The sequence below is a fragment of the Mesoplodon densirostris genome, chromosome 7 (assembly GCF_025265405.1).
Source record: "Mesoplodon densirostris isolate mMesDen1 chromosome 7, mMesDen1 primary haplotype, whole genome shotgun sequence".
Lineage (NCBI taxonomy): Eukaryota > Metazoa > Chordata > Mammalia > Artiodactyla > Ziphiidae > Mesoplodon > Mesoplodon densirostris.
The window spans coordinates 5,638,187-5,648,812 of record NC_082667.1 but is presented as its reverse complement, the minus strand read 5'-3'; the positions used below and the strand labels follow the sequence as shown (position 1 = coordinate 5,648,812).

The 10,626-nt window shown below is 56.9% G+C and overlaps 1 protein-coding gene across 1 annotated transcript; it reads right to left on the bottom strand.

Annotated features, from left to right (window-relative positions):
- Nucleotides 1–258: 258 nt before the first annotated feature.
- On the bottom strand, nucleotides 259–9,392 carry C7H11orf24 (chromosome 7 C11orf24 homolog). Its single transcript, XM_060104357.1, has 4 exons — nucleotides 9,245–9,392; nucleotides 6,718–6,915; nucleotides 2,454–2,627; nucleotides 259–1,522 (listed from the first exon to the last, which is right to left on the bottom strand). Exons 2-4 carry the CDS (start codon nucleotides 6,755–6,757, stop codon nucleotides 441–443), a joined length of 1,296 nt encoding a protein of 431 aa, XP_059960340.1. The 5' UTR covers nucleotides 6,758–6,915; nucleotides 9,245–9,392; the 3' UTR covers nucleotides 259–440.
- Between the last annotated feature and the right edge of the window lie 1,234 nt (nucleotides 9,393–10,626).

Here is a 10,626-nt window from a genome sequence, read left to right as displayed (position 1 = left end):
CCAGGAGAGCAGCACAGACACAGCAGATGGCCAGGGCCTGCTGTTACATTCAATGTTTACAAGGACACACCCTGTCACATGCATCTCGAAAAGGTTCCCCGGCCGCCATGGGGGGGCAGGACGCAGCCCACACAAACGGGGAGACAGGGTCTGAGCGGATAGGGTCATTGCTTTAATTCAGCTCGGGACCCACCCCGGGGCCGCCCACCCCACCCCAAGGCAGAATCACTGCCAGCTCGTGATCATTACAAAAATAAATATGAAAAAAGCAGCAACTCTTTAGTGATCGTGGAATTAATCGGACAACGATTAAATGTGTTTAAGCAAATGGCATGTCTCCTAAATTGCACCAAAAGAATCTGGAAGCACTTGGTTTGGCCTCAGAGGCAACATGGAAGGAGGGGAAGGGCCCAGTCCCAGGCCCGCCGAGCGCCCTCCCCTCACATCTCCGAGTCGGCGTACATGCCGTTGATGAGATAATCCACCTGCGTGTAGTCCTTCTTCTTGTAGCTCTCGTAGGCCTGCAGGGCAAACAGAACCAGGATTGTGATGAAGAGGGTGACCCCCAGCAAGAGCACTGCCAGGAGGAAACTTTTGTTCACTGGGGACTGGGCCAGGGGCTCGCTGGAGACCACCAGGTACCGGCCTTGGGTGCTGAGCTGGCACGAGTCTGTGGGTGGCTCCTTGGAGTCCCCTGAGCTCCCAGGGGTCGGCCCCATGGAAGCAGTACCAGGAGCGGATCCAGGCTCGTCCTGCTCCGGCGTCTGAGGGGTGCCTGGCCCCGCGGCCCCCGGAGTGGATGTGACGGGGTTGGGCCGTGTCGGGGGGGCCGGGCTGGTGTGAGGGGCAGGTGCTGGCGCTGTGCTGGCAGCCGGCTGGGGGGCCTTGGTCGTGGTCCCCACTGTCATGGATGTGGAAGCCGAAGAGGGGGAGCCGCGTTCCAGGGTTGTGTTGAGGAGGGTGGGCGCAGGCCTACTTGCTGCGTCAGCCGCAGTCCGGGGCGTCGGCGCCTGGACAGTGGGGCCCTGTATGGACGCGTTAAGTGTGTGGGGACTCAGGGGCACCGTGGGGCTGGCTGTGGCGCGGCCTGGGATGTACCCGGGATGACCGTGCGAGCCCAAGGGGCCGCTTACACTTGCCACGGCCGCAGCAGCTGTGGGAGCACCTGTGGCCGGCGTGGGTGTCGTGCGCGTCGCTGGCCCAGACAATGTGCTCCTGCCAGGCGCCTGTGTGTGGGGTGAGGACGGGGTCCGCCAGGCAGATGCCGGGACGGGCGGCGTGGGCACCCTGGAGGTGGCTCCGTCAGGGGTCCCTTCTGCCGTCACTGACGCGCCTGCCTCTGTCCTGTGCGTTGTCCCTGCTGTGACCGCAGGAGAGGTGGGGTCGCCTCCCCAAGTCCCTCTGGTCAACGTGATGGGAGAAGGTGTCACTGAGGTCATTCTTGCAGACGTTTCATTCAAGACTCTTGTAATGGTTTCCACGGATGAGTTTTGTTCTGAATTCTCCAGCGTCTTGTTGAGGACTGAGTACCATTAGGGTCAGAAAAGGGAGGAAAAGATTCGATCACCTTCAACCCTGCGCAGGGGGATCATTCAGAGACTGTCTTAATTTCCGGCCCGTGGGGCTGGCCGGGGAGGCTGTGCGGTGCCTTGCTTCTTAGCCCGGCAGACACGTTTCCCTCTCATCTCCTCCCTGCACACATCTGGCCCGCAGCCCATCACAGAGGCGCTCAGCACTTTGATTTAAAATCTCCTTTGTGCTCTCTGAACCCCAAGCCCATGGAAGGCTTCAGAGCTGCATTTTTTTTTCTTTTTTTCTGTTTTTTTCTTTTTTTGCGGTACGCGGGCCTCTCACTGTTGGGGCCCCTCCCGCTGCGGAGCACAGGCTCCGGACGCGCAGGCTCAGTGGCCATGGCTCACGGGCCCAGCCACTCTTCGGCATGTGGGATCTCCCCAGACCGGGGCACGAACCCGTGTCCCCTGCATCGGCAGGCGGACTCTCAACCACCGTGCCACCAGGGAAGCCCCAGAGCTGCATTTTTTGATCCAATTCTCAAAATATCATAATCTCTCGCATTACAGGTGTGATTCGCCATTAAAAAAAACCTATCCAACACACACCCAGGTTTACACAGCAGATAAACCGTTGCCCAGATATTCACACCATGCAAGACTTCTTGGCTTTATGATAGGATTCAAGGCAGGATTCCTGGAGATGAATACTGCCTGGCACAAAGGAGATGCACAAGTAAATATGTGATGTATAGATCGACAAACTCCCCAATAAAGACTAGGTTTATGGAAGGAATGAAATTTTGAAAGGCCAAGTACGTAGCCCTCTCAAGGCTCAGAGGCCAGGTCCCATGTTGGCCCAACAGGCCTTCGCAGCCCAGCACCTGGGTGCTCCGGGGCCCCTGCAGGCCCGTCCAGCAGTCACGTGGCTTTCTCACTTACGTGGATGCTGGGTTGTCCGGTAGCTTTCAGATAAGGACCAGGAGGAAACCCAAATGAGCACGAGGGCTGTCCACATCTTGCAGGTGAGCTGGGAGCAAGGCTGGGCAGTGCCCGAGGCTCCCAGCCTGCCGTTCCTCAGGCTGCTAACAGTTCCCTGCTGCTTGGCTGAGGAATCTAAGGTCAAGAAGGAAGGCGTTTGGTCAGTAATGCACGGGGCACAGGCTTGGCAATGCACCAGCTGTGGAGGGCTCCGAGAGGTCCCAGGGTGCAAACCCAGCCAAATGTTTCCCCTGGGGCCTGGCATTCAGGAAGAGCATAACATGTCTCACCTGTGTGTTCAGGGATCTGCCCAGTGCCTGCTCTGACAGGTTTATAGCACTTCTTTTTTTTTTTTTTTTTTTGCAGTACGCAGGCCTGTCACTGTTGTGGCCTCTCCCATTGCGGAGCACAGGCTCCGGACGCGCAGGCCCAGTGGCCATGGCTCACGGGCCCAGCCGCTCCGTGGCATGTGGGATCTTCCCGGACCGGGGCACGAACCCGTGTCCCCTGCATCGGCAGGCGGACTCTCAACCACTGCGTCACCAGGGAAGCCCTATAGCACTTCTTAACCCAATCTCACTACGTGTCTTACTAACCCAGCTCAGAGTTTAGAGTATGAAAGAGCAGCAGAGAGAGGGGCCAAGACTTCCATCATCAAGATCATCCACGTCTTCCTCCTCAACTTCTCTTGTGGCCTGCAGGACCCAAAGCAGGCCCAAAGCACTTCTCTGCACCCATGACAGCTGACCACATGGAGAGATTCCACTTAGCCAGCCAGTCATCACCCATTACCCATCAACCCATCACCCACCCATCCATCCATGCACCCATCCAATACCCATCACCTATCCATCCATCCATCCATCTACCACCTGTCACCCATCCACCGCCCATCACCCACCCACCCATCCATTCATCCACCACCCATCACCCACCCACCCATCACCCACCCATCCATCCACCACCCATCTCCCATCCACCGCTCATCACCCATCCACCCATCACCCATCCACCGCTCATCACCCATCCACCCATCACCCATCCACCGCCCATCACCCATCCATCCATCACCCATCCACCACCCATCACCCATCCACTGCTCATCACCCATCCACCCATCACCCATCCACCGCCCATCACCCATCCACCCATCACCCATCCACCGCCCATCACCCATCCATCCATCACCCATCCACTGCCCATCACCCATCCATCCATCCACCCATCACCCATCCCTTCGTCCAATACTCCCCGAGTGCCTGCTCATGTGCCAGGCAGTGCACTCAGGACAGAAAGATGAAAGCCACACAGCCCCCTCCTCCAGGGAGCCTGCCTCCAATGGGAGACACAGAAAAGAGGTCAGTGCAGGCTGGTGCCAGCATAGAGGGACTAAGTGTCGGGAAACAGGGAGGAGATGGCACCTGGGAGGCTGCGAAGGGTAAGGTGGAGGCTGGTCCTCTGTGTAGAGGCCCCAGAGGTGGGTGGGAGAGGACAGGGTGCTGCAGGGCCCACGAGGCACGGAATTCAGCTGGTGGGGGGTGGAGGCGGGGGCCAGGGAAGGTAACCCAGCTAGTAACACCTGGGCCACGTTCTGAAAGACGGTCGGGATCCACCTGGTGGGAAAGGGGTTGGGGGGCAAGTGGCAGGAACAGCAGGTGATGACAGCAGGGCCAGAGGCCTGGGGACAGTGCAGTGAGACCTGGGCTTAAACGAGAGACAGACAGGCCTCCACGGGGCAGTTTGGATTTTGGTGTCGGGGGAGGCGAGCCCGTGCAGGCCCGAGGCAGGGGTGTGACAAGCGAGGTGTCCCGGCAAGGGGCAGCTGGGGTGGTGATGCAGGGGGCAAGGCCTGAGGAGGCCGAGAGACTCAGTAAGGGGGTTCCACAGCAGGGGACGGAGGGTGGGCTAAGTGGACCTGGTCGCAGAAGTCCTGGTCTCCGAGGGTTACGGTGCAACTGCAGAAACTTACAGAGACGCCACCGCAGCTGAGCCTCACCAGGATGAGGACTGCGCGGCTTCCCGAGCACACGGCGGGGTCTCCCCACTCACCCCATGTCTCTCCCACGTGCTGGCAGGCTCAGGTCCCTCACCACAGGGGAACCAAGGGGGCAGGTGGCCTCAAGTGCCCCATCACCTCACGCCCTGCCAGTCCTGGGTGCGCCCTGATCCTGTTCTCAGCCCTGCCCAACTGCCGGAGTCCCACGTGGCCGCCTGCGAGGCCCAAGTCCCCTTGGACAGCAGCCCAGTCACGTGCAATGAGGGCTGGTCCCGAGACTCAAACTCGACATGGGCACAGGGCAAGCAGAGCACAGTCTGCTGGGAGTCTGAGGGCTGGCGACTCCTGGGGGTGCCTCCACAATCAGTTCTGCCTGAAGGTGCCCTGGGCCCTCGGCCTTTCCCCTGGCCCTCGTGGCCAAGCTCCTGAGTTCCACAGAACGGCTTGGAAGAGAGCCTTCAGGTCACTCTGGACGAAACGTCCTGACGGACTCCTTGCCTTGGCACGGATGCTAAGTGCTGCTCTCCACGGCCCCGCGGCCAGGCTGCCCTCCCGCCGAGCAGGGCAGGCTCACTGGCTTCCCAGTAGCCCCAAGGGTCACCTTCAAGCGTCCCCATCCTGGGCCTGCTCCATCTGCCATGCCACAGATGCCAGAAAGATCTTTGTAACCCACAAAGCTGACGCTGCCTCCGATGCTTAAACCCTCTGCTCTCCCAGGATAACTCCTAAGCTCCTTAACATGGAGAGGCCCCCTTCAAAGTCTGACCCGCGGCCTCTCCCCTGTGAGCCCACCCTCGCCAGACACGTGAAATACCTGCAGTTCCTGGCCCAGCCCAGCCCCCTCAAGGAGCACTTCCAGCCCTGCTGGCAGCCACGCGAAAGCAGTCCCCGTGCGGCATAAAGGGGCACCTAGAGGTGGCTTTCTTTCTCCTGTGAGCAGCGGGGGCTCTTGCAAAGCGGCCCCATGGCTGGAAAAACCCCTTTGAGCACAAACTCTGCTGGAAGGCTGGGCACTCCCCTCCCCCATGCTTCTAATCCCTTCGTGAGAGTCCCTAACTTTAGTTTAGCTTCATGGCGCACTCTCCCGCCAAAACTGTCCGTAAGTGCTCCTGGTGTCTTACAGGTTTAAAAAGGTTCCCCAGCCCTACAAACCACAGATTTCTCAAGAGCAAAAGGCATCCTTTGTTCTGACTGAAACAAGAGGGGGTGGGGTGGGGAGAGAAGAAACGGACCAATGTCATGTGGGGGAAGGACAGAGCTCCCGCTCCCCCCCATTAGCTGAAGTAAATGCAGCTGGGCTCTGCGTAAATAAGTGCATTTAAACGACTCTCTCTTTGGCCAGTCACGTCCACTGAATGCATTAAAAATGCCACCACTGAGCCCAACATGCTCCCCACGTCTGAGCCTTGGATCTGACGGGGCTTCCTGAGTGCACCCCAGGCCTTCCACTGCCACTTCACTACAGATCTCCAGAGCAGAGTCAGGAAACTTTTTTCTACAGAGAGCTAGACAGCAGATATTTTAGATTTTTGTGGGCCATACGGTCTGTCTTAGCTACTCAAGTCTGCAAAAGTAGTCATGGACCATAGGTATGTGATGGGTGTGGCTGGGTCCCGATAAAACTTTATTTACAAAAACAGGCAGCAGGCAGACATGGCCCACAGGCTGCAGTTTGCCACCCCCGCCTCTGGCACTTCAGAGCTGATGCTCCAGCTATGGCAGGAGGAACTGATTCAAGGGCCCGAATGGGCTTCCGCCTTCCCGTCCAGTTCTTCATCCTGGAACAGACATGGGTCGTCCCATTTTTGGTCCAGGGACAGACTCTAGTCGGTCTCCTCCCAGGGCCCCTTCTGCTATGAGGCGCCCCCTCCACACCCCCCATCAGTGAGATGCAGCCCCCCTGCCCGTGCAGCGAGGGGCTCCCATAGTATCGTGGTCTCATGACACAAGGCCCTGAGAGAACCTCACAGAAACAGAGGACGGCCCAGAGGACCACACGGTTCCCATACCTGCCTGGGGACCCCCCACCAGGGCCACCCAAGAAGGCAGAAGCTCTGACAGTGAAATGCCACAGACGGGGCCTCCTGCTCACTGGATGGCTCAGCCCTCTGAGGTTTGCTGTCTTTCCTTTGCCCACCCTGTCCCTGCAAAGCCCCCTCAGGGCCCTTTCCGGGCTCACTGTCCTGTCACTGAGCAGGTGGCCCTGCCCGCAGGGCTTTGGACACTCACGAGAGGCAGCTGCTCGGGGCGTGTGCCCAGGCTGGGCCATCTTCCTCGGGGGGCTGAGGGCTTGACACTGTGCACTTGTCGGGCAAGGTTTGGCTGTGCAGGGGGCGAGGACGGCTTTGAAGGGCACTCCCAGGCCATGGCACGCTTTGTGGCACACGTGGGGTCCAGGCAGATGCTCCACTCTGGTAGAAGATGCATCTACGGTTTGAAAAAGAATAAACGCTCCTTAGGAAAAGCACGGGGGGAAAAATCCAGTGAAGAGGGAGGCATTGTTCTAGTGTAAACTCAGGAGGAGATAAGAAACTCAGCACCTCCTAGAGTTGCAGATATGCGTAGGTGGTGATGCCCGAGAACCACCACGGGCCTGCTCTCTCTCACACACACCCATGTGCACACACAGCAACACACACACATATGTGCATAGGTACACACGCATATGCATGCAGTCACAGGCGCACAGCTACACATGCACTGGTATCCATGTGCACATGGCAACACCTGCGTGCACACTGCCATGTGTGTACACGTGCAATCATACACATGCATGTGTGCAATCACACACGGTTACGTACACAAGGGGAGTGTGCACATGGAGCATCCCTCTAAAGCCATCTCGGGAAACTCCACTGGTCCCTCCGGACACCTCTGCTGGATGCCCTCACTGTCTCTTCCCTCAGCCAGTGGGGCTGGTGATCACTCCCCCAGAGACAGGAAATTGGCCGCTGTGCGGAGTCAAGAACAGGCCCTCGTGCCGTGACTTCATCCCTCTGGTATGGTCCTGACTCCACTTTCCAACAGCGTATTCTAAATGTCAAGATTCCCATGTGGGGGCCTGCGCTCATCTAAGTTGACTCACAATGGACAAAGCATTAACAAGACTTAAAATCGTAGTCTCCCCTGAAAAGGCTTTAGTGAGCCTTAAATGAGGGTCTGGCCAGTTATCCTCATTATCTGGTGCAGAGTGACTGGGCAGATCAAGGTCTCAGAAAGAAGAGACCCCTGTGCAGGAAGGGAATAAGCAAGAAGGACTACGTGGTGAGCAGGAGAGCAGGGCAGGTGGAAAGACAGGAGGTTAGGCTGGTGTCGGGAGTTCCCGTTTTCAGGGGTCAGCCCCTCACAAGTTCTGCAGGGAAGGGGCAGCACCCCACTAGCCAGGCAACCCTCTATTAGGAAGGCACCCTCAGAATGTGGCTCTGGGTGCCAACTTCATGATCCTTCTCTGGTCCTTGACTTCGTGCCACCTCTCAACGTCTCCCATTTCCAATTTCTTCTGTTCCCAACCTTGGCTTGACTTTTAACTTTTATGAAACCGTTTGTTATATACAGGGTGCTGTGTGCAAGTGACCTGAAATCAGACTCCAAATTGCTTAATTCCTTTTTCCTGGGCTCAACACAAGTGTTACCCGCCACATTCCATCACACTAGTAACTTATTTATCAGCAGCAATGTGGTCCCAGTCCCTACTCCAAGCTGGAGAAACTATACATACCAAGGAATAGGGATTGCGGAAACAAACACAGGGCAAACTGCAGACACCTGCCCTGACTCGTCACCTGGCTGAACTTTGGTATCGGAACACAGGCTTATGGTTTTGTGTATATAGACATTGTCCTGTGGTCCAAAGGAAGTGTCTCTGTGGAAGATGGGAACCCGGAGCACTGGAGAGCATCTTAATTACATTGCTTCCTTCCAGGTTTTTGGAATTTTGGGTATCAGGCTAAATGCTGATCAAGAGTCTAGTTTTTGCTGGCAGTCTGGGTAGATTTGACATTCCTCTGTCCATTAGGCAAGTCTGGAGTATAAGCAGAACATCTGTATTGAAATTTTAGAGATGCTTCCTCCAGGGAGAAAAAAACAACAACATTATTAAAGGCAGATTTCTAAGTAGATATTTATGTCTTATGGCAAACCATGTGCATGTGGATTCCTCACACTAGCCTAAAAGCTAATTGCACACACTAACTAGCCACCCAGACTCACCTGGAGGAGGCGGGCAGGTCAATGTAAATGCACAAGCCCCTCCCAGGTAGAGCGGGCTTGGGGGAGGCCTGGGTCGCCTAAAGGGCCAACTCTTTCTTTGAGGGTAACTTCCTGGGGCCCAGCCTTGGCCAGACAGGACCCTTTAGCTCCCCACCCATCCGGAAGTGTCCCAACTTCCCTCTCCTCCGCTCCCAAACTGGAGCGACCCGGGTCTCTTCTCTGATTTGGGATCCCCTTAAGCCCTCCTCCTGTCTCCCGCTTCTTGGGCTCCCATCCGTGCTCCTTCCGAGTCTGGGCCCCCAACTGACTCCCTCCGTTCTTTCCTCTCCTCCTATTCCTCACCTCCAGTCGTCACCAGCTTGCATTCTGTGTCCCCATTCATCTTTTCTCTTGTCCCCCTCTTCTGCCTCTCGTGGCCCCATGCCCCCTCCTCTGCCTCTCGTGCCCCCATGCACCCCTCCTCCTGTCCCCACCTCCCTCTCTCAGCCCCAAGCCGGCTCAGGCAGCCTTGACAACAGCTCCGCGGACAGCAGCGAGGGCCCCTTACCCGGGCGTGGCAGGCCTGCGGCGGCCCGGAGGCCCTGGGACGGCGGGGAAGCGCCCGCGGTCCGGCGTGCGGACGTGGCCGGCACCGGAGCAGCGCGACCCCAAGCCAATACTGCTCAGGGCAGCCGCCCCAGCTCTGGCCCCGCCCGGACCGCCCCGGAGGTGACGTCACGGGAGGGCGGGCCCTGGAGGGCGGGGCAGCGTCTGCCGGAGCCGGGAGATGCCCAGCGGCTCCAGGAGCTGCAGGAGGCGACCCTGTACCCAGGGCCCCGCCCACCGCGGAGCGGCTCCAGCTACGTCTGGAAAGCGGCTGGAAGCGGCTATTTCGGGCAGGTCTCTGCCGGAAGTGGTGGTTCCTGGTCCTCGTCTCAGTCTGTGGGCACTGCCCTGTAGCGACCGAGGTACCGGGGCTGGGTGATCTCAGACCTACCCCGACGGCGTGACCGTGCCACATGCTCTCCCTCATCCCTCCGACTTTATCCAGCCGGGGGGCGGGGGGGCCTGCGCTGGGAGTAAGTCATAGTCGGGATGGCCGCCAGCGTGTTTTGAGTGCTTACTCGTGCCAAGACCTGGGCTTAGTTGGGTGATTTAACTCTGCAATAGCACTGTGACGCGCTTCGCACCCGTTTTACAGATGCTGAAACTGAGGCTCACAGAATGTTTCTTAATTCTGAGATGTGAATAATAGTGGGGCAAAACGGAGTATAGAGGAAAGCGAATGGGACTTGACCTTCATTAGGTATAGGCTTTGGGGGACTTCCCTGGTGGTCCAGTGGTTAAGAATCTACCTTCCAATGCAGGGGAACTCGGGTTCGTCCGTGGTGGAGGAACTAAGATCCACATGCCGCAGGGCAACTAAGCCGGCAGGCTCTAGAGTCGGAGCGCCACAACTAGAGAGAAGCCGGAGCGCTGCAACGAAGGATTCCTCATGCCACAAGAATATCCCGGATACCGCAACCTGACGCAGCCAAATAAATAAATATATATATATAAAAAAAGAAAGAGTGTATTAAAAAGCAACAACAACAAAAAAGAAATAGGCTTTGAGGGGAGGGAGGGGGATGGACTGGGAGTTTGGGGTTGGTAGATGCAAACTATTACATTTAGAATGGATAAACAACAAGGTCCTACTGTACAGCTTAGGGAACTATATCCAATCTCCTGGGATAAACCATAATGGAAAAGAATATTTTAAAAATATATATATGTATAACTGAGTCACTTCCCTGTACAGCAGAGATTGCCACATTGTAAATCAACTATACTTCAATTTAAAATATCAATAAAAAAAGAAAAAAAAAGAAATAGGCTTTGTAAGTTACTAGTTTTGTGACTGTATCCCAGTCTGTGTAAGACCTTCTCAAGTTCCCCCAAATCCTAACC

Bases quoted from the DNA above. Each gene is read 5' to 3' on its own strand.
- C7H11orf24 (XM_060104357.1), bottom strand. From the start codon at position 6,757: ATGGCCCAGCCTGGGCACACGCCCCGAGCAGCTGCCTCTC. The intron at 2,628-6,717 runs GTGAGTGTCCAA...TCTTGACCTTAG, and splicing joins GCCCCGAGCAGCTGCCTCTC to ATTCCTCAGCCAAGCAGCAG. The intron at 1,523-2,453 runs GTAAGTGAGAAA...AATGGTACTCAG, and splicing joins CCGGACAACCCAGCATCCAC to TCCTCAACAAGACGCTGGAG.